Source organism: Fusarium solani, assembly GCF_023522795.1.
Source record: "Fusarium solani strain SB1 chromosome Unknown bctg00000006, whole genome shotgun sequence".
Classification (NCBI taxonomy): domain Eukaryota; kingdom Fungi; phylum Ascomycota; class Sordariomycetes; order Hypocreales; family Nectriaceae; genus Fusarium; species Fusarium solani.
Genome location: NW_027072151.1, coordinates 2,012,335 through 2,035,405, shown reverse-complemented (window position 1 = coordinate 2,035,405; position 23,071 = coordinate 2,012,335). Strand labels below are relative to the sequence as shown.

The 23,071-nt window shown below is 54.8% G+C and overlaps 4 protein-coding genes across 4 annotated transcripts; 2 read left to right on the top strand and 2 right to left on the bottom strand.

Moving 5' to 3' along the window:
* Positions 1 to 177: 177 nt before the first annotated feature.
* Positions 178 to 2,308, top strand: MRS44_010354 (uncharacterized protein; the record flags this gene model as incomplete). The annotated part of the gene is made up of 2 exons (XM_046272126.2): positions 178 to 645; positions 704 to 2,308. The coding sequence occupies 2 exons, from the start codon at positions 178 to 180 to the stop codon at positions 2,306 to 2,308; spliced, it is 2,073 nt and encodes a 690-aa protein (XP_046131204.1).
* A 1,268-nt stretch (positions 2,309 to 3,576) lies between these two features.
* On the top strand, positions 3,577 to 8,163 carry MRS44_010353 (uncharacterized protein; the record flags this gene model as incomplete). Its single annotated transcript, XM_046269865.2, has 5 exons — positions 3,577 to 3,859; positions 3,922 to 4,025; positions 4,079 to 5,054; positions 5,107 to 6,392; positions 6,445 to 8,163. The coding sequence occupies 5 exons, from the start codon at positions 3,577 to 3,579 to the stop codon at positions 8,161 to 8,163; spliced, it is 4,368 nt and encodes a 1,455-aa protein (XP_046131205.1).
* Positions 8,164 to 9,745: 1,582 nt separating this feature from the next.
* On the bottom strand, positions 9,746 to 14,466 carry MRS44_010352 (uncharacterized protein; the record flags this gene model as incomplete). Its single annotated transcript, XM_065620086.1, has 3 exons — positions 9,746 to 9,857; positions 9,907 to 13,787; positions 13,882 to 14,466. 3 exons carry the CDS (start codon positions 14,464 to 14,466, stop codon positions 9,746 to 9,748), a joined length of 4,578 nt encoding a protein of 1,525 aa, XP_065476275.1.
* A 3,886-nt stretch (positions 14,467 to 18,352) lies between these two features.
* MRS44_010351 (uncharacterized protein) lies at positions 18,353 to 22,870 on the bottom strand (the record flags this gene model as incomplete). Its single annotated transcript, XM_046269867.2, has 5 exons — positions 18,353 to 18,807; positions 18,864 to 21,938; positions 21,989 to 22,375; positions 22,424 to 22,524; positions 22,584 to 22,870. The coding sequence occupies 5 exons, from the start codon at positions 22,868 to 22,870 to the stop codon at positions 18,353 to 18,355; spliced, it is 4,305 nt and encodes a 1,434-aa protein (XP_046131207.1).
* Between the last annotated feature and the right edge of the window lie 201 nt (positions 22,871 to 23,071).

Here is a 23,071-nt window from a genome sequence, read left to right as displayed (position 1 = left end):
CTGAGAGACGACAAGCGCGTGCGGCGCGGTACGTACCTTTAGGGGGGTTAAGGTGATAAGATAAGATAGTGGAATTTTTAGACCCCGGATTTCATGTCAAGCAAGCCTCTGTTTGTACTTGGCTCCCGCCTGCCACCTTCAACCACCAGATTCTAAGATCTTGCTCTGGCCGAGAAGATGCTATCCTACAGTACGTGTTTGCGCAGGACGCTACATGCCGTCCCGCGGCGGAGACCGGCTCTCGAATCGACAACCCTCCTTCAAGCCCGTCCCCTCCGACAGACGATCCGGGCTTTCGGCGCTGAAGCCACGACCACAACCTCGCGAATGCCGAGCGGAACGGATGTACTCAAAGCTGAAATTGATCCTGCCGTCAAGGAGCAAGAGGAGGAGAATGGCGTCTCGGAAAAGAAAACTAGGGAACGACTGGAGCGCAACGTCTTGAAGGAGCTCCACTACCTGCAAGATCCGTACAAGATTGCGGAAAGGGTCCAGGCGGCGCTCGAGAAAGACAAATACGACGAGGCTCTGTTTATGACGCAGAAGGCTAGCAAGGACTATGCAGTCGTGGTGTCCTGGAACCACTTGATCGGTTACATGTTGAAGAAGCAGCAGCTGCGCAAGGCGATAAAGCTATATAATGAGGTAAGTAACATAGATGCAAGCATTGCCGCCCTGGTAACTTTTCTGACTCGGACTCCAGATGAAGAAGCGTGCCCAGGAACCCAACGCTCGAACTTACACCGTCATATTCCGCGGACTTGCTGAATCAGAGCACCCAAAGCTTGCCGTGGCCGAGGCCGTGAGGATATACAGTAGGCTTATCACAGATCCTCGCATCACGCCAAACTCGTTTCACCTCAACGCCGTGATCAATGTCTGCAACCGGGCAGGGGACTTGGACTCCATGTTCTCCGTCCTCAACACCATCGACGATGTGCACCGGCCGCCGACAGCTTACACCTACACAACCGTCATCAATGCCCTTCGATACAATGCGGGGACTGGCGTGAAGGACTTGACGGTTACGCAAAAGAAGGCAGATATTGAGGTTGCGATCCGACGCGGCAAGGCCGTGTGGGAGGAGGTCATGGACAGGTGGCGAAAAGGACTCTTGAAAATCGACGAGCCGCTGGTATGCGCCATGATGCGCCTGCTCATGCTGGGTAGCACCCGTGAGGAGAAGATGGAGGTATTCGATCTCCTGGAAGAGACCATGGGGATCCCCAACTTGACCAGAAAGGATGATGGCCCAGCCTCGAGCACGAGTGGCAAGAACTCAAGAAATGACAAGGAAGTTGTTTCAAGGGGCTCACGCGCTACCCCCGGCCGCAATACGTTGGCTGGCGTGCTCACAGTTCTGGGAATGGCGCGCCTGAACACGGTTGGTATCAAGTACTGGAACCGCTTGGTACGAGATCACCAGGTCGTGCCAGATCGGGACTGCTGGACGCGCCTGTTTGTCATGCTCAAGGCGGCAAAGGCCAGTGCCCACTGTACCGAAGTCCTCGCCATCATCCCTGACGACTGCATCGACGCCCAATTCTTCCGCATGGCCATGGAGACGTGCATCGCCGACAACATCAACCTCAACGCCATCAAGAACTCGACCCGCGCCCTCGACGCCATGATGAAGCGTCTCCCGGTGCCCGATCCCCACACCTTGCGCCTTTACCTCCGGGTCTCCCAAGCCTCCCACTATCACCTGCGCAACCGCTCCAGCGAGGGCGACGTCGAGGGCGCCAAGCGTGACTACGGCATGCAGATCGCCCAGGCCCTCGACCGCCTCTGGACGCCGTACCGCCAGCTCCACGACCATTACTTCAAGGAGGTCAAGGCCGAAAACAAAAAGGACCAGGGCATTCTATACAACCAGCAGCGTGAGGTCATTGCCCTCGCCCGCTTCATGTACGGCTCCTACAACAAGATCATCCAGCAAGAGATGCTTCCCGAGGCGGACCTCAAGGAGATCCGCCCCATCGGCGGTCGCATCAACCGCGAGATCCATGCCTTCTTCCAGGACCGCGAGCTGCACGAGCCCAAACTGCGCAAGCTGGGCCGCAAGTCCGCAGAGGATGACATGACGGGTTACCAAAGCCCCTATGAGATCGGCGTCCACTGGGACACAACGGTGGCGGGAAAGCCGCTGCAGCTCGAAAGGGAACCTGGGCCGAGGCGGGACCGCGAGCAGGGCTACAGGCAGAGACGTGACGAGGGGCATCGTTCTTACAGATCAAAAGATCGAGACTTCCGGGGAGAGCCCCCGAACAACGATACTCGCGGTCGACGTGCTCCTATCGAGTGGTGATGGACGTCTATATGAATGAATGCCGGTGGAAAACGTGCTGGAGGGCACTGGAACAAACTGGTTGTTGTATAATATCAAGCCATGTATATTAAACGTTGACATGAAGGATTACGCTAGAGAAAAATGGTCGGGCAGGCAAAAGAAGGCGTTTAAGAGAAGGTGATGGATTTTTCTCATGTACGATCTGGGGCTGTATGTTTAACACCACTTTCAACTTGGGTGTCTCGACACCACGCACTGAACTGACATAGTATGACTGAATGCATTCCAAGTCTAGAAACACTCACTGATAACTTGGCGCCTAGAGCTATTTTTGACATATACCTTTTGGTCATCCTAGTACTAATGCATGACCATACCATTGGATGCCATGGCCTAGACAGGACATCTCGATGTACCCGAGCCCATGGTGCAATGGAGTCACATATAACTCGGGCGAGCAACGTTGGGTCATTGGAGAATGAGAAGCAACAATAAAACTAGGAGAAGAAAGGAATTTGAAAGAGCTTTCCCGAGGTTGGAAACAAAAACATGCTCTTTCTTCTTGCTTGATTTGAGGGTACAGAGAGGAGGCTGGCTTGAATTGAATCCCCTCCTCTCTATGAACATCAAGTGTATGGATATCCAGGTTGAGAGGAACTGGGCTATCTTGTGCGCATGTTTTGGGGTGCCAATGCATTGGTTGTGGGGAGAATGCTCATGTTTTGAGAGCGAAATGTCCAATTGTGCAAAGCACCATACCCCTCCACCACAGTAGTTTGGAGTTGCCAAAGAGGCACGGTCGACTGGCACTAACACTGGACAAGTCGCGTAAAGTGGGAGGGTCGCGTCACAGCCAATAACGCTAACTCTTTTTGTGCTGACTTCCATTATGGCTGTTTATGCACACGTCGCTTATGCAATGCAAAGTACCTTTTGTAGAGGGGTACTTCAGCGCACCGCCACACTTATCATCAAGCTCCTATTGGCTGCACACTCTGTAAAGCACTTTAAGGGAAGCCCCACCATTGACACGGGCAACGCGACAGTGAGAACGCGCCTTGACGCGTTGGCCTGGCCACTTTTCTAATGACGGCGGTTGCCATGCCAGGGGATCGAGGACCTCCACCCTCCACTTCTCATTGCACTGTCAACCATCTCGAAATATTGTCGATATTGACGCTGCTCTTTGGATACGATCTCGAATATCTAACGATTCAGAAAATCCGAGCCTCATTCTCACTCAATTGCCTTTCTGATATGCTATCGGCCTGAGGCTCGCAGTCGCCATGTCTCACAGGGCCAAGCTCGCAGAGCTCAAGGCCCTTCGCCAGTCCGGCAAGAAGGCCTTTGACAACTACAAGGTTAACGAGGTCGACAACCTCTACGACGAAGTCGACGAAGCCGGATACAAGAAGATCGTCCGTGACCGACTAAACGAGGATGACTTTGTCGTCGATGACAACGGCGAGGGTTACGCAGACGACGGCCGAGAAGAGTGGGATCGGGTACAAGCCTACGACTCGGACAGTGAAGAAGAGGCAGTAGTCCGTGGGCGACCTAGTAAAGCTGGTTAGTCCTTCAGCAGAAGCTGCTGCATAATGCCATGATACATGTGCTTACAAGACGTGCAGCCAAGAAGAACCGCCAACAGGAGCAAGCAAAGCGAGACGCCAATGACAAGGACATTAGCGAATACTTTACCAAGGGCGCTGGCAGGACACAGCCCAAGCCCAAGGTACATATCCCCTCCGACCACAGATATGTTATCAGCTTCTAATCTGTACCCAGGTTGTCAGAACCAAGGCCGACGACGATTTCCTGACGGATCTACTGGGCGAGGTTGATAACAATATCCCGGCCCCCGCTGTGCGCATCTCGGCGATCGAGAGATCAGGCGGACGCCGCAAGGCAAGGGCGCTATCGCCTGCTCCCGAACCCATCCCCAAGAAGAAGAAGACCCTCGACACTCGGCTACCATCTCCCCTACCCCCTGCTGCTGATGACGACGACGGCTTCATGCCCCCTGCCGCCGACGATATCTCAGACCTCGAAGTTGCCGACATTCCCATGAGCGAAGGACCGGCACCATCCTCACCCGCCGCCAAAGTCGCCCAGAGAAAGGCTCAGGTTAAGCAGGAGCCCAAAGACGATGAAGACGAGGACATGATGGAAGTTGCCCACGCGGGCACTATCGCTGCAACCAGCGTCAACTTGACGAGTTCGAGGCCGATAAAGAAGATCATCAAGGCGGAATCCTACCCAACCCCTGCCAGCTCTTCTCCCGTCAAAGCCAATGGCGCCGCTGTCGACTCCACATCCTGGAACGCTCTCACAGAAAGGCTCAACGTGGTATCGAGCTCACCAAGTGAGACCAAGGGCATCGGCAAGATCGACCACAAGGACGCCGTTGAGGAAGACGGAAGTCTCAACTTCTTCTGGACAGACTACATGGAAATCAACGGCAGTCTATGTCTCTTTGGCAAGGTTCTCAACAAGAAGACAAGGTCATACGTCAGCTGCTTTGTCAAGGTTGACAATATCCTGAGAAAACTATACTTCCTGCCCCGGCAGCATCGAGTGCAGGGCGGGGAGGAGACGGGCGAGGAGGTTGAGATTGTTAATGTGTATGACGAAGTCGACGAAATCATGACCAAGATGAAGGTGGGAATGTACAAGATCAAGGCCTGTACCAGGAAGTACGCCTTTGAGCTTCCTGGCGTTCCTAAGGAGGCCCAGTACATGAAGCTCCTATACCCATACAACAGTAAGTCCCACGCCATCTTCATCTCAGGCACAGGCTAACACTTGTTTCTCAGAACCCCCAGTCGACCCAACACCCGGTGAGACTTACTCTCACGTCTTTGGCAGCAACACTGCCCTCTTTGAGCAGTTTGTTCTCTGGAAGAACATTATGGGCCCCTGTTGGCTCAAGATCGAGGATGGCGACTTTGGCAGCATCAAGAACGGTTCCCACTGCAAGCTTGAAGTGTTGGCTGAACATCCCAACATGATTTCCGTCCTTAGCGACTCCGACAATCTTGACGTTCCACCATTGACTCTCATGAGCGTGTCTCTAAGAACTGCCTTCAACTCAAAGGACAACAAGCAGGAGATCCTGGCCATCAGTGCAAGGATATATGAGAAGGTATCACTGAGTGATACAACGCCAGCAGAGAAGCTCCCATGCCGAACATTCACTGTTATCCGTCCCCATGGTCAAGGATTTCCCCTGGGCTTCGACCAGCTCGCAAGGAAGAGAAATCGTGGTCTGATTGTCCTAAAGAAGCAAGAAGCAGATATTCTTAGCTTTTTCCTGGCTCAGATCGATGTTGCTGACCCCGACGTTATCCTCGGACACCAGTTGGAAGGAGTTGACTACAGTGTGCTTCTCAACCGCCTACATGAGAAGAAGATTCACCAATGGTCCAGGCTTGGCCGTTTCCGCAGGACTCAATGGCCCCCGTCTATTGGAAAGACTGGCGGCAACGTCTTTGCGGAACGTCAGATCCTCGCTGGTCGTCTTCTCTGTGACCTTGCCAACGACGCTGGCAAGTCTGTCATGTTCAAGTGTCAGTCGTGGAGCTTGACCGAGATGTGCAGTCTGTACCTCGCCGGGGATAACCGACGCCGCGAGTTCGACAATGAGACTGCTCTCAGCACCTGGGCCAAGGAGAAGCAGGGCCTCATGGACTACATCACGCACATGGAGGCAGACACACATTATATCGCTGCTCTGGCCATCAGTGTCCAGATGCTACCTCTGACCAAGGTTCTCACCAACCTGGCAGGTAACTCGTGGGCCCGAACGCTCACCGGAACCCGAGCTGAGCGAAACGAGTACATTCTGCTCCACGAGTTCCATCGCAACAAGTACATCTGCCCAGACAAGCAGACCTTCCGGGGCCGGCAACGAGTCGAGGAAGAGCAGCAGGAAGAGGCGGGCGATGCGAAGAAGAAGGACAAGTACAAGGGTGGTCTCGTCTTTGAGCCCGAGAAGGGTCTATACGACAAGTTTGTACTTGTCATGGACTTTAACTCTCTGTACCCGTCCATCATTCAGGAGTTCAACATCTGCTTTACGACCGTGGACAGGACAGCTTCGGTAAGTCGGTTCTGGTTCTTTTTCCGTATTATTTTTCTAACCCCTTATGCAGATCGAAGATGAGGACGCAGTTCCCGATGTGCCTACCAACCAGGAGCAGGGTATCCTTCCCAGGCTCATTGCCACTCTTGTCAGCAGACGTCGACAAGTAAAGAGTCTCATGAAGGATAAGAAGGCCACGCCTGAAGAGCTGGCCACCTGGGACATCAAGCAACTGGCGTTGAAGCTGACTGCCAACTCCATGTATGGATGTTTGGGTTACACCAAGTCTCGCTTCTATGCCCGACCGCTGGCTGTTTTGACAACCTTCAAGGGTCGTGAGATTCTTCGGAGCACCAAGGAGCTTGCTGAGAGCAAGTCCCTGCAGGTCATCTATGGTGACACTGATTCCGTCATGATCAACGCCAACGTGGACAACGTTGCCGACGCCTTCAAGGTGGGCAACGACTTCAAGAAGGCTGTCAACGACCAGTACAAGCTGCTGGAGATTGACATCGACAACGTCTTCCGCCGCATCCTCCTCCAAGCCAAGAAGAAGTATGCCGCCATCAACCTCGTGGAGAAGGATGGCAAGTTTATCGAGAAGATGGAAGTCAAGGGTCTTGACATGAAGCGTCGAGAATACTGCGCCCTGTCTAAGGAGATCTCCAAGCATCTCCTAGACGAGATTTTGTCTGGAGATGACACGGAGGTCTCTATCGCCCGCATCCACGAGTACCTACGTGACATTGCGGGCAAGATGCGTGAGCAGGCGATCCCTGTTCCCAAGTACATCATCTATACGCAGCTGGGTAAAGCCCCCAAGGAGTATCCCAACGCCGACTCTATGCCCCAGGTTCAAGTCGCTCTTCGGGAGCTGGCCAAGGGCAAGACGGTCCGCAAGGGCGATGTCATCTCGTACATCATCACGGGCGACAGCAAGAGCTCCGAGCCCGCCCCCAAGCGAGCATATGCTCCCGGCGACTTGAAGGCGGATCCTACGCTGCTCCCCGATGTTGAATGGTACATCGGCAAGCAGATCTTCCCTCCCGTCGAGCGTCTCTGTGCCAACATTGTCGGTACCTCGACCTCACAGCTGGCCGAGCAGCTCGGACTGGATATCAAGCGGTACAGCTCGTTCCAGACTCAGCAGAATAGTTCGAGCAACGACCTCGAGATCCACCCCCTGGATTCTCAGATCCCCGACGAGGTTCGCTTTGGCGACTGTGCCCGCCTCTCCCTGCGGTGCCGCAAGTGCAAGGCTAGCTCCACGTTCGAAGGCCTCGCCGTGTCCCCTGACCGCGTTACTGCGTCTGGCGTCGTCTGCGGTTCCTGCGGTGCCGCCATCTCGACCTTGTCCATCGTGGCTCAGCTGGAGCACGCCATCCGCACTCAGACTACCCGCTACTACGAAGGATGGCTTGTCTGCGACGACTCTCAGTGTGGCAACCGTACCCGTCAGATGAGCGTCTACGGCACCCGCTGCCTCGGGCCCAAGGGCCTCGCGAGGGACTGCCTGGGCCGCATGCGCTACGAGTACACCGAGAAGGCCATCTACACCCAGCTGCTGTACTTTGCCAGCGTGTGGGATGTGGACAAGGCCAAGGCCAAGGCTCAAGCGGCTGACATGTCGAGGCAAGATCGTGAAAACATCCTCGCCCAGGCCGAGCACAACCGCGTGCGCTTCGGGACCGTCAAGGGTGTCGTGGACAAGTACCTCGAAAAGTGCGGCCGGCAATGGGTAGCTATGGACACGCTGTTCTCCAAGCTGGGCTTCAAGCCGCTGGCGTAAGGGCTTTTCTGGTATGTGTGTTTATATGACGATGGCATGGGAAAGAGTGGCTGCGTGGATCGGCAATCGGCATTAGGAGTCGGAGGAGTCTTGGGGCTCATGGGCTTTGGGTACATGTGTAGGATGGATGCGTGGGATTGAGGGATTTCGTCTACTACACCATGGATTGTAATGAAGGATCGAGGCAAGGCTGTATTGTATGTATAGCAAGCGCGGATGGCGTTTAGGAGTTGAAATGGATGACCTTGCCAAAAGAACAGGCAGCCTCATCTAGATGATATGAATGATTGAGTTGGCGTGGCTATTGAAGTCAAATTATATACATCCGCAGTCTAGAAGGGCACGTCTCACAAGATCAAGTTATTTCCCCATCAGTATCGTCGAGTTATCATCCCAGACTTCACAGGTCTCAATCATAGGCGACACAGGTTGAACAAATATGTAGATTTTCCACCACTACTGGCTCATGCTTCCCTCGAAATTAGATGATATACAGCAAAAGCATCATAAAAGACCCTTCATCAAAAGCTCGACCAGGTCAACCGCCTCTATACAAAGACACCAAGGGGAAAAGACTGGCTGACCAGAACTGGCCAGACCAGCCTTCTCCTTCTCCCCTTGGCACAATGCATCTGCCCATGAGGCATGGTGACATGAGCCCTATAGTCATCATCAATCATGGTCTTCTTTTGTTATCCCTTCCTTGTCTGCCTGCCTGTCTTGGGCCCTTGAACTTGATGGTTCCGTCGAGGTAGTAGCAACAGCAGCATCTCAAGGCCAGCAGAGGGCGAGTGAATGCATGGCCAGAAGCTGTCATTGCGTTCAAGGTGACAAGAGGCTGAACACAGTCCATCTCAACGTCGATGGATTCCCTTTGAACCCTAATCCCTTCCCTTCCCTTCCCTTCCTTTCCATCCCTTCTCCCTCGTTGCTCCGAAAAAAACAAAGATTTTTCAACCTCGAATCCCTTAACACCTCGTCCACCGCCCACCTCCCTCCCCCCGCCCTATCGCGTGTGTATGATGTGATGGACGTGACGTAGTGAACGTGACGTTTCTCCACCATCAACACTTCCCCCGTCCATCCTCTTCCGTGCCCCCAAAGAAAACCAGAGACATGCTGGCAAATATCGACATGAAACTGCCTCAAGCCATTAAGCTAGAGATCCTCTGCAATATTAAAGGAACTGAAACACACACGCACACACACGCTGGGGGGGCATGTTCTGTTCAGGAAAAGGGGGGCCAGCCGGAAGAAGGTTGGATGGATGAACGGAGGACGGTGAAGTGAAGACAATCATGATGAAAGAAAATCCCAGTCCGAAAAAGCGTTTCGAAACGTTTGCTATTGCCCCTCGCGGTCGTGAGAGGCTGGTCCGTCTGTCTATTGATTGATTGATTGGGAAAGGTATCATATCATGGGTTCAGAAAAAAATGCGTGTCGTGCGCAACTTTTGGGCCACGTCTGCCGGAAAAGAAAAGCCTGTAAATGCAAGAAACACAGCCCCGCCGCCTAGTCTATTCTGCTCTGCCGAAATGCAAGACACCGAAGGAAGGAGGAATAAGAAGAACAAGCGAGCCTTTTACTCGCTCTCCTTCTTGTCGCTGTCGGCAGGGACAGCCTTGGACATGGCGGGCGAGGCAGACGTAGACGGGGGCGAGGCTGGGTGGTCATTATCCATGTTTGCAAGAAGGCTGTCACATGTTAGCTAAGTCACATATGTTCCCCAAGAATCAAACTCACCTGAAGGTATTAGAGTGTGAAGTGTTCTCCCGAGTGGGAGGAGTGCCAGTACGCGACGAGGCACCCGAGTCCTCGCCAGGTCGGCCGAGGTAGCCACCAGGGCCCAGACGTCGGCCGCTGTTGCTGCGAGACGACAGCATCGAGGCGGGACCAAGAGAGATGGGGCCGCTCGAGGTTCGGTTGGCCGAGCCCTTCAGACGGCGCAGGTCGTCCATACCGACCTGGTTGCTGGTCTGGCCACCGTATCCGGATGAGAAGTTGCGAGCGTCGCCTCGTCCAGCTGGGGGACGACCACCACCTCGCTGGTTGCTGCGGGCAGCCTCCTGTGCCTTGGCGGCTTGAGCGGCCTCGGCCTCGGCTCGCACCTCGTCCAGAGTCTTGGGGCCCTTGTTGGTCTCCTTGGAAACCCAGCCGGCCTTTCGGAGATCGATAACATCCATGAGCATGAACTTGAGTCGGCTGGGAAGCTCGGGCATGTCCATCATGGTCTGGATGCGCTGGAAGTAGGCGTCCATCATCGGGCGGCCCTTCTCAGTAGAGTCAAGGTTGCCACCAATGGTGCGGAGCAGCTTGCTAAGCGACTCAATCTCAGCCTCGTCAGGCACCCCGTTATAGTCGACGAGCTTGTGCACACACTCGTGCATGATTCGCTCAGTAAGCATGCCCAGCTTGTAGAGCTCACCAATGAACTGAACAAGACCAAGACCACGTCGCTTGGCAGCAGCGGCTGCATAGTACTCGTCAGACATGAGAGCAGCCTCACCGGGCTTCCTGCCTTCCTGGTCCTCGGCCTCCTTAGGCTCGGGGAGGTTGACACTCCAGCCGCGCTCGAACTCCTCCTGACATCTGTTGAGGAGGTACTTGCGGAAGAGGTTACCGCCGCTGACGATGTTGCCGTTCTTGTCCTTGATACGCTCATCGCGCACTTCAGGGCTCATGGTCTCAAGCATACGCTTGCAGAACTTGGCATACATGGAAGCCCAGTGAGCCTCGTCAGTCGCCTTCTCAAAGGTGAGTTGAATGACCTGGCGGAGAGTTCGGCCGTCAGACTCGTCCTTAGACTGAGATGCAATGAGCAGGATCTGGTCGGCAATCTTGTCGAACTTCTCAGGTGTCATCTTGTTGAGAGCAGCCTTGACCTTGCGCTGCACCATCTCGGGCTCGAGGTAGCCACTGGCGGCGTTGGCGCCAGCCGGACCACCAGCAGCGGCCTTACCACCCACGCTCGACGGCTTCCAACCGTTAGCAGTGACAGCAATGGGCTTCAGCTCTTGGCCGGCTGTCAAAGGCATGGTCTTAGCAGCCTGAGCCTCCTTAGCATCGACACCGCGAGGGCGGCCACTACCACCGCGACGGGAGCCAGTGCGGGGAGAGCCGGGCAGGTGAGCCTGTGACGAAGTTCGCTGGATGGGACCACCAGTAGGGAATCCACTGTTGGAGCGGCCAAAGGAACCAATAGAGCCAGGACGACCCGAGTTGGACATAGCAAATCGCTGGTCCGAGCTGGTGCCCGCAGGCAGTGTTCGGCCTGGAGGAGCATTGAAGTTGCCCATGCCAGGGAATCCACCGCCAACACTGACGTTGCCGCCACGATGAGAGCCGCCGCGCGCACCGCCAGGAGTGTTGGTCCTCGAACGGTCGCCGTCGCCAATCAGAGACTTGACCTGCTGGCCAAACTCGAGAGAAGGCTGCTCAGTAAACACCTTCTGGAACTGGAGCAAAAAGTTGGCGTCGTACTTGAACGACTTGCCCTTCCTGGCCACAGCTGCGTTAGTAGCTGGGTTGGGGGACATGATGCCAGTTGGGTAAGTGGCCAGCTCATCGACTCTCAAGAAGCGGGCCGACTTGAGAGACTGCAGAGCAGCACTGGGCTGCGCGGGCTCAACAGGCTTGGTGTTGAGGGGGGTCAAGTTCAGAGCGGCGGGCTTGGCTCCACGCTTCTCGTGCTTCTGGGTCGTGGGTTCAGCCGCAGAAGCAGACTTGTCACCAATCTTCATGCTGGCGAGCTTGTCGGTAACCGACTCAACCTTGGCGGCCTCGGGCTCCTTGCCGCTTCGCGCCTGGGCGAGGAGATCAGCAACAGACAAGGCAGGCTTGCCAGCTGACTCGGCCTGCTGGCGTCGCTTCTCCTTCTCCTCTTCGAGACGTTCCATTTCTCGCTCCTGCTCACGAAGCTTTCGGTCTTGATCGGCCGCATTCTTAGCACGGTCCTTCTCCTCCTTAGCCTTGGCAGCAGCCTTCTCGGCCTCGGCCTTCTTGCGGTGCTCCTCCTCAGCCTTCTCACGGCGAGCATCCTCCTCCTCCATCTCACGGATCATGCGCTCAATCTCGTCCTCATCGGGCTCATCCTTCTTGGCGGGCTCGGCGGGCTTCTTAGCCTCTTCCTTTGGTTCCTCAACCTTGGGCACAGCCTCAGGAGCCTTCTCCTCGGGGGCAGGCTTGCTCTCAGGCTCGGCCTTCACAGCAGGCGTAGGCTCGGCCTTAGTCTCGGCGGGCTTCTCAGCCGGCTTCTCGACCGGCTTCTCGACCGGCTTCTCAGCAGGCTTCTCAACTGCCTTCTCCTCAACAGGCTTGGGCTTCTCTTCCTTGGGGGGAGCCTGGGTAGCCTGCTTGATCTTCTCCTTCAGCTCATCCTGGATCTCCTTGGCAGTCTTGGGAGTAGCATGGCTGTCAGTGCGGCCGTGAGAGGGGGTAGAAGACTTGGGGGGAGGTGTGGGGGCGGAAGCAGCAACGGGAGGAGTCTTGGACTGCTGGATGCTGGGGGAGGGGGATGAGGGTGTCTTGAAGGCTGAGGTGTCGATCACCTCGCCGGCAGCGTTCTTGATCTGAATGGCGGCGCTCTTCTTAGGCACCTTGACAAAGCTGCTTGCCGTGGGTTGCAGCGAAGACTTCTGGGGCTGAGGAGTAGAGGACACGATGACAGGCTGGTTTTGCTGGTTCGCGCTGGAGGGTCTCTCAGGCTGAGAGGGCGATCGGGACATGCTGTGGCTCTGTTGGTGGTAGGGCGGAACGAAGGTCTGGTTATAACCTGGAGAGTTAGCCTGGGGAGGGGCCATGTAGGGCATGTTGTTGTAGGCGTAGGGCATCGACAGAGGTCGTCCGTAAGCGTCCACCTGCTGGGGCTGCGGGGGGTAACCGAAGTTCTGGTTTTTCAAAGTCAGCATGTATTCAAAGAAGCCACCTTCTGGCGACAAGTCGATAGGGCGCTGTTGATCAAGCACAGGAATATGTGCCGGGGGGTTTCTTGTCGAGCTGCAAGACGAGACACGCCAGGTCTTCATGTCGTCCTCACGCCAAGGCTGATCTGTACGTTTACTGAAACGCCGACGCTGGTTGAAGTCGTTGCCATGCATGTCTCGAGTCGAGTCTTGTAGGCGGCCGACCTGAACAAACTTTTCCAGGTCGGTCCGCCGCGACTTGTTCTTTTTTGCATTTTTGGAGGGGTGCTTATCAACTTGGGGAAAGGGGAACTGTACTTGTTGATGCTGAGGCGCCATGGGAGGCGGGTAGTGGTACTGAGGAGGTGTCTGCATGGCCATGTTGGGCTGCATGCTGGCAGGAGCCATGTTGGGTGTGTTCGGCATCGAGGGCACGAGAGCCGGGCTTCGGGCGGGTTGAGGCGAGTTCGGATACATGGTTCGGGGTTGGGGTTGGAAGGCAGGAGGCATGCCTCGACCTTGGCCAGGACCGTTGCGGAATTGGTTGTTGGGGGGGTATCCCATCTGCTGGTTATAATTGTTGCCATGAGGGTTATAGCCCCGGCCACGTCCACCCTGAGGCTGAAAGTTACCTCGGCCGGCACCTTCGCCTTGCGCAGAGTGTCCCGACTCGCGTCGGAAGTGAGCACCGGGCTGTGAGTTTGGATTCGTAGGGACAGAGCCCTGTCTCATGTGGCGCTGCACGGTTCGAAATGTCAGTACTTATCTACGTCCAAGGTTCATTGATGAAAAGAGGGCCAAAAAGTGGAACACTAACCTCGCCATCGCTACCGAGACTACCAAATGTCATTTGGCCGCTAGCCTGCTGGAGACCGGAAGGAGGTCGGCCACCGCTGGCAGAGGGCTGAGGAATCGGGGAGGGAGAATGAGCAGGCGAGGGAACTCGCGCGTTGTTGCCGGGGATAGGAATGGGAGCAGCACTGCCGGTCTGAGGAGTGCTGTGAGCCATGGCGGGAGAGTCGAAGCCGAACTGGATGCCTGACTTGGCACCGCCGACGGGGCCACCGTTGGCAACGAAGCTGTTGGGGGCGTTGGCAGCCATGGTGACGGAGCTCTTGCGAGAGTGATCAGAACCGTTGAGGTTGGCGCTGCCGCGAGCGACGGCAGGGACAGCGGGGGTGACGGCGGGCTTGCCGTTCACAGGAGATGACGAGGCGCCTTTCGCATTCTGCGCCGAGGACGACGATGAACCGACCACCGCAGGAGGGTGGGATCCGGTTGCGACTATAGGAGCCTGGGCTGTCTTCTTGGGCGCACCTGCAGCGGACGCATAAGAAGGGGCCGTGGTCGCAGGGGTGTTTGTCGCCGGAATGGGGTTCTGCTGGTTGGCAGACGACGTCATATGGGAGTTCGTGGTCGTTCGCGATGGGAGAGTTTGTGGTGTTTTTTTTTTGTGGGCGTCGAGGGAGAAAGCGGAACAAGACGACGCCGGGGGCCGGAATTTGTCGAAGACTCGAAGGTGCAGCGGGGCAACTCTTGTTTCGACAAGGACGACGACGATGTGGTCGTTTTTTGAAGATCGCGATCAGAGGCAGATTCTGCGCGAAGAGAAACGACGGGAAGGGTCGAAGGGGCTGCTCGCGAGGAGAGTCGACGGGAGGCAGGCCGGATCGATCACAGGCGAACAAGGAGTGAAGGTCGTACCGACGAAGAGGGCGCTCGTAGACGTCTGAGACAGGCTACGACCGGCGCGGCGGCGACTAGAAAAGAATAGGAGGGGTGAAGGAGTCTCTGTGGTGATAATGACACAGGACGAGATCCAATGCTGATGCAAATGGAACAGGGTCGGGTGAGGATATTTCCACCGGACCAGGCTGATTGTTGGTGGTGAGGATTTTAGAATCAGCAAAAAATTTTGGGCAGCAGGATATGATATGTAGAGGAAGGGGCGAGGGGGGAGGGGGAGGGCTAACTCCGAGAGAAAACTTTGGGCTCTGGACACTGTGTGTTGCCGCCCGCTGGGCCGGGCGACTCGGTGAATGATTTAGGGCCTGGTGCACCTGGCTAGGGGCGCTCAGTCACTGTCGCGGTGGCTTGCCACAGAGAGTTTTAGGCTGCATCAGACAGTGTGATTTAGTGCCAAGAAGGTACCGAGCACTGTGCGTGGGGACCACTCCTGCGCAAAATGTCTGGGGCGGGAGGCCCAGCCAGAAAACTGAGGTTAATCAGGGTACATGGCTCGAGGTACCACCAGGAAAACGTCCACTCATCGAATCCCCCCAGTTTGCTGGCAGAGATAATAGGCCTACGGTACCTAAACCAAAAGAAAGACGCCGCATAATTAATGGGCTCTCCGTCGATTCGCCCACAAAAAGCACTGGCAGAGACGCGCGCAGATCCCCACGGGCAGGGCACGCTAACATAGATAAATTACTCTCTGGCCTAAAAGCTGGATAGCCTGAGACATGGGAAATTTCCCAAAATACGTACGTACGCACCCCAAGTCATGGCATGGGCAGCGAGAGAGACTGGAGGCCGGTGGTACCTGATATCAGGGCAGAAAGTGGTACCTGGCCTGGCCCGGCACGTAGGGCGATTCTGCTAAGGTTCAACTTGAACCTTAACATTCACATGCAAGGTCAGAGCAAAACGTCTTGAAGGTTGTTGGATACCTCGTGTGTAATTTTATTCAACACCAGCCCAGGTAAATCAAACAAGACAATTCTGTTCAAACCATTGATGCAGCAGTTCGTCAACATTAGGTTTAACAGCTTCCCTTTCAAGTCATGCCATGACTTTTATTTATGGTTTCCCTTACCCAGCAACCAGGCAAGACCAGACATCCGGGACAGATCCCGATGGGCCGGCCGGTAGCCACTATCTCCGAGAAGATGCCGCTCTCAGATCATGAACGAGGGCAAGACAATGGGTGATGGAAGCGGTCGTCTCCGAAGAACTGGTCGGCGAGGCTGAGAAATCACGTCAAAGCTTAGTATGACGAATCATCGTCCCCCGGGCATCTACAACCCATCACAGCATGCTGTCGGGGCGATAACTGAACATGCCACAGAACGGATATCCCAGAATCACCCACCTGCTGCGCGCAGACCAGGCATCAGGTCAGCCCGCAAGTTCGAGGCGGCAATGAATCATTCTGCAAAGGATTCAGCGAGTGATGCTGACGAGGAGCACGAGCCTGGGCCAGTCGCTGGCGTTTGCTCTCGAACCAAGCCAAGGTCGACACAGGAACGACACCAGGGAACATCAGGGGTAACAAAGGGAGAGAGGGCAGGTGAGTGAATCGATCTAGAAGGACTCGCTTATCAACGCCGCAAAGACGTAATCTGCCAGTTCCCTTTGCATTTCCCGTCTCAGAGAGAAAGGGGGCATGTCTATGTTTCCCTTGAAGGTTGTGGGGGTTGTACTCGGCGCCAACATCTACACTATCAATCAGTGCCCTTGGATCCTGCGCCACGGGCACAAGAAATAAAAAAGATGGCCACTGCCGCTGCTGCCTCTTTCTTGTCTTCCCAAGCAAGAAAGCAAGTGACTCACCGGCTGCTGGTTCACATCGTTCCGAGCCAGTCAGTCTGCAGCAGTGTCAACTAATCCGGTTTGGATCCCTCCAATCCCCCTCCAGAGACGCATCTCTAAGCGACCCAAGCCTCGATGATGCCTGGCCGTCCCTAACCAACATGCTGCAGCGTTTTCTTGATGACCCACGATTTTTCGTTTATTTTTTTTTTCTTGTTTCCTGAATCGGCAAAGCCCGAAGTATCAAAGCAACGGCATCTCTGTGCTGGCAGTCGACATCCATTCGCCCTCGGGAATTTCTTTGCTTTTTCCCAGGCCGATTCTCGCAAGCGCCGTCTCCCGGCATTTATATCAAAGATGTCGGGAAAGAGCGCCATAAGGAAACAAAGAGGCGAAAAAAGAGTTTTCTTCTCTTTTCTCCTACTACACCAACACGCTTGTTGTTATGACTCGTGATCAACCCTCAAGATGACCCGAGAATGACAACATCCATAGCCAGGGAAGCTGCCTTTTCTGTCAAGGCCCGAGACACGCAGGACAAAACCCGCACATCGCGGGATGATCCGCCTGTGATCTGCCGTAATCCTCTCTCATAACATTAAATAAGCCGTCCACCAACGCGGGAACAAAAGAAGTTCGGGCTCCGTCTGCAAAACGAATAGGCTACCGCTCATCAAGATCAATCAAATCGTCGTCAGCCCCAGAACACGAGCCAGCCATTATTCAGACAAACAGCCAGTCGCTTCATTCCATCCATTCCCCTATCATTGTCACCCTCCCCCCAAAAATAGGCAGACACTCCTACGACTCATCTACCTACCGAATACGAACGGCTTATTAGGATTGTTTGCTCCTTTTCCATTCATCCATTGATTGCCCGTCTCTTCTTGGCCTAGGAGGGTCATTCCAGGTCGTACACACTTACACCTCTCGTCCATTGTCGACGGGAGGTTTGCTCCCTCCCGCTCGTTCATCCAAGACGCCTGAACCCATCCCTTCCCGTATGCCTAACATGTGCCTGTGACACTGACACTGACACCTCGACTGCCAGCGCATGCCATGCCATGGCTTTTTTTATGAGGCAAGGAGGAAATCTGGGGTCATGGGCGGCCAATCCCGCCAACATCCCTGACCGGGTCCCGGCTGATACTTCAAATCTCCCAATATTGAATGACCCCTGGTCCCCTTGACCCTTGAGCCTGTTGGATGTCTTTTGCCGGTTGGGCTGCCATGTCAAGCCCAAGCAGACCGCCGTCAATCAGTCACTCGCTCAGTCACCTGACCATGATGAGACGCAGTCTTCCCAGTGACGCTTCAGATGCCCCCCCAAGCGGATTGCCATTACACCGACCTATGATGTAACATGATGTACAAAGAATCACTGATCTTCAGAGCCAAACACAAGACCAAAAAAAAATTTCGAAAAAAGTTCGCCAGGACCTGCAGGTCTGCCGATCACCCGCACCCTGGCCCCCCGGCCTGAGGCGTCAGCGTTTGGCGTGATCCAACGGCGTCACATCTTTTTGTCAGGGCATATACAGAGCAAGACTCGATAATTACAATAAACAACATCACCTTGCCAACAATAAGGAATCAAGGTAATAATGGGGAGAGTCCAAGGCTCAAATCTGTTGGATTGACCCCAGCTTCATGCTATGGAAAGCCTCTTGACAAGATCCTATTTATCATGCGCCGTCCCAATTCAATAGTTAACAAAAAGACGAGTCCCCCGTGACTTTTCAAGCATTCAACCTTCACTCTCCTTCTCGTACTTCCAAGATGTCTGCTTCGACATCCTCTTCACCGTCTTCCTCGCCGTATCCTTCTTCAACCTCCTCAACCTCTTCGATAATTGGCTCGGGCATCCCACCTTGTTCTGCCTCTAGCTGCTTGATTTTGGTGTTGGTCATTTCAAACACGTATTGTCCCAAGTGCTCGACTCCTTCCATGGGTACTTCACCCTCTACAGCGCCATCTCCTTCGGCTGCATCCCTCTCCGTTGGCCACAGCTCTCCCGTGACAAGCATGAGCTTGTCCGGTCTCTGTAGCAACTGGTCAAAGGCAGGGCGTAGCTCAGGGCATGCTTCAAACACCTCCCGACGGCCAAGGATGTATAGACCGAGTCGTGCTCGGGATAGGGCCACAGTCATGCGTCGCACATCGCGCAGATAACCTACTCTTGACGTTCGAGTGAGAGACAAGATGATATCTATAGTTAAAGTTAGTATCATGTCCCTACGGCAAGCCAAGGGGTCAACAACTTACAATCATTCTGCTCGCCCTGGTACTTGTCCACCGTAGCCACTGCCTTGGGGAGACCAAAGATTGGATTTCGGGCACATCGATGTGACAGCACGTCCTTGACAAGCGCCCGTTGACCAGCGTAAGTCGTAAGAATGGTGATCTTCTCCGCCGGGTACCCGAGCAGACGCATGTACTGGTAGATGGCCACGGCATACTCAGCCTCTCCAAGGTTTTGGATGAAATGTGGCGTCGGCTCGGCCTCGCCGCGACCCTTGTAGTCAGGCACGTTGATGAACTGGTAATCAAACTTGAATCCCGCGTTGGCCTTGACGAATTCGGGGTTGGTCTGCACGCTGGGAAGGTTATCCAGGCTCGGGTATCGCCACTGATACAGACTGGCAATCGAGGCACGGGCACGTCCCTGCTGGTCGAGCGTCACGGTGGGAACGCCGAGTCGGACCAGCCGGGAGAAGAGAGACTGTTCGAGGTTGGCGTAGTGACGGAATGCAAGACTCTGAATGACTGGTGAGTTTTGGAAGTGATCACCGCAGAGCACAACTCGCTGAAGAGCCATCTTGCCCTTTTGAGGCTTCTGCATCGTCAAAGGCAAAAAGGTCTCGATCTCTGTGACCTGGGCAGCCTCTTCCATGATCACATTGTCATAGTGGAAGCCGAGAGATGCAATCTCTCCTCTTCTGATAGCCGCGTGCGTCGTTGTCATCGCGATAATCCGCGCCTCGCTCGTAAGCAAGTAGTTGGCCTTGTCTCGGTCTCGTCGAAGAATCTCGAACGGCAGTGCGTCGGCCAGCTCCGAGAAGATCTTGGAGATGTGGTGATAACAGCCCTGGGCGATATCAAGAATCGTCTCTCGGTCGCCATCAGCAGGGAAGAGAGGTTGAGGAGCATCGGAGAAGTATGCATGGAAGGGGAAAGCTTCCACAATCTCAGCCACGCTTGAGGCGTCGGCGTTGGCGATCTGCAGGAACTTGTTCCATGCAGGTACAACGTAGACTGTATTGAAATAGCCAGCGGTCTCTGCCGAATTCTCTTGAGCACCGGGTGCGCCGAGGCTGGCGGCCAGCTTCCTCACTTCGAGGAGATAGCGGTCCCGGTTCTCAAGAAAAGACTCGACGCGTCCATGCTTGCTAAAGTTACCTTCAGTATCGAGTTCCTCCTCGCCATGTCCAAGACGCAAGAGATGTCGTTCATCAATGTCCAGAGCAACAATCTTGGCGAATAATTGGTTAAGAGCCTGGTTGCTGTGCGCGAGGAGCAACGTCTTTTGCTCTGGGTAGTTGTGGTAGATGTTGTTGATGACCTGTGTGGCAACATCCGTCTTGCCCGTTCCAGGAGGACCAACAACAACGGTCAGGCCGGGCTGTGTGCCTGATGTGATGGCCTCAACCTGAGCTGGAGTAAATCGCACCGAGTTCAGTCGAGGTGCGTTGATAGGATACGGCCCGGGGTTCGAAGGCTTATAGCTCGAGACTTTGAGCGTCTCGATCTCAGAAATGAGCGCGGGATCGGCGTCTCGGCGTCGCTTCTTGGATGGCTTGGTCCCCTGAGGCTCCTCTACCTTCTCAACCGACTCCAACACGTAGGGTGGCCCAAAGCTACCAGACACTTCATCGCCCGGGTCAATGATCTTGCCAGGCAAGCTCTCAGTCAGGTGCTGCCAGTCGAGGAATGTATCCCTAAAGTCTACCCTCCGTTCCCGGTTGGGCAGGTTCTTGTACGTTGCTCCAGCAGGGTCACCGTAACCGAGGAAAACCTCATGGAGCCAGGACGGCAGGGGAACCTCAGACAAGACAAGGCTTCGGATGGACTCGAGCACCGGCTTGAAGTTGTTTTCCCTCCTGCCTCGTCTTAGAAGTAGGTTGACCCGACCATATACGTCTGGCTTGCCAGCAGCTGCCCGTTCAGCATCTTTGCTGTATGTCTGAGGGTCCAGCTTGAGCTGGATGCGACGCTTCTGGTCAAGATTGCCTGCTCCATCTCGAACTTGACGGCCCTTGTCGTCTGTAATCTGATGAACCTCGGCGGCTCGAACAGTAATGACACCAAGCCTTTCGGACTCGGTCAGAGCATCACCCCCGTTGCTAACCGACTTGGCTGGTGGCGGTTCAATCGCAAGCAAGAACACCACATCATCCTGGCGGAGAGAGTCCCATTCTCGGCGAACGCCATCTCCCAGTCGGCGAACGTCAAATGAGACCTCTGCGCGCACCATCGAGGGCTGGTCGCTTCCAACCAGGGGTGGCACAACCTCGAGGATCGCCGGCTTCGAAATCGGCATCGCCATCTTTGAGAATCCGCCAAAGTTTGTCTCGCCGGGTCGCTTAGATTCAGGACGCAGCCGTCTCAAGGCCGATTCAATATCTTTGCGCACTCCGTAGAACGCTTCGCACCGATACAAGACAAGCGCCCTCCACAGAAAGTCACCAACAGATAGATATTGCAGGTTCAGCTTCGGGAGAGCCATGGGATGTGAACCGTCATAGTTCTCTGCCTGCTGGAAACTGTTGTCGAACAATGCCTGCTCCGTTGGCGCCAATGCCATATTTCGTGCCACCTCCTGGAAGGTCTTCCTGCGCTCAAAGGTGGACAAGAGCACTTCAAGGAAGAACTTCCGGTTAAGGGGGATGTTCAGGCTTTCCGGATATGTCGTTCGGAGGCCAAGCAGTGACACAAGATTAAGAAGCTCCTCGTCCGTCAGGGGCTCAAGAAGAGATTCCAATTCCTCCCTCTGATCAATAGCGCCGTAGTTGGACAGAGCCAGCACAGTCAACTTCTCCTTGAAATGTTTCAAGGCGACGCGCTGCAGCTTCGCAAGCGATGCGCAATGCTTGTCATATGCCTCTGTCTTGCTATGTTGGGCTCCTGTCTGATCATCGATGGTGAAGTATGTATAGTGGGAAAAGAGGGCGTGAAGGTCACGAAGGAGGGTGTTTTCTTCATCGTTAAACATTGGCGATAGCCGAATGGCAGAGACAAGGTGAAGATCCTTGATCAAAGAATTGACATAACGCCTTGTTGGCAGCTGGCTCTGGAGATCAGACAGGAATTCTGTGAATCGTTCACAGTAGAGGACTTGGTCTGGCACATGGTTAGCTTAGGAAAGGTACACAAGATGAACTCTTTCTTACCAGCTTTACTGTTCTCCGTATACAATAATCCCAAGAAATCAAGAAGGAGAGTATAAAGCCATGACCGCTCGAATCGGAGCCGGGCTTTGTTGGGCTCGTCGGCAGCATCATATCGCTTATGCGCAGCCTTCCAAGCTTTCCGTAGATGTGGGAGTTGATCAAGACTGGCCTCGCGTGCCGTCTCAGTCGACAAGTTGTGCCAGATTCCAATTGAGACAAGAGGAGCGCATTCCTTTCGTACAAGGGCGCAGTCGAGGCTCTGGAAGGCGTGAATCAGGAAGCATAAGAGCTGGGTTCGGACGGTAACAGAGAGCGTTCGGTCGAGCATCATGGACAGGAGTCGTCGAAACAATGAAGAAAAGTCGGCGGGTCGATCCTCGAAAAGGCCTGCAAGCCGTTAGTTGCAGGTTCAGCAGATTTATATGGCCTACTTACTCCATGTCTCAAGGTGTTCCCGTCGCTTCACGTTGGCGATGAGCGCAATCAACAAAACATGAAAGTTGGACGCTTCCTCGGTGTATGCTGGCCATAGGTAACTAAGAAAAAAAAGGGTCAGCATCTTGCCAGTTTTCCAATCCAGGAGCAGTGCGCATACCTCTCCAAGGTCTGCAAGCTCTCGAGGAGCAAGAGAGACTTGTACTGGAAGCCCTCGCGCTCAAGCACCTCCCAGATGCTCTGCTTGAGAACATCATTCTTGACCTTGGGCTTCGCTGGCTTCTTGCCCGACTTCAACCAATGCTTTCGCGCAAGCTGAACAAACTGGTGCTCCTCTTCCTCCACCTCGGCCGGGGTCGGGCGTCCATCAGTCGTGTCGCGCTGAGGCTCGCTCTGTTTCTTCGCCTTGGCAGCGCCGCTGCCTTTGAGCCGCTTCACGTTTGGCATTGTCGAATCTTTGTCACGTCATGGGCCGTAGAAGATTCGCGCGAGGGAGCTCGTAAGCCGAGATAGCGACAGCGCCAGGAGTCGTGTGACCGATGGAGATTCGAAGAGAAGCTGAAGGTGAAAGCTTGGATCCTGGAATTCGGGATGTTACGCCTCTTCATGCGTTAGCAGCTACCAGAACTTAGGTACCTCCATCTTTCT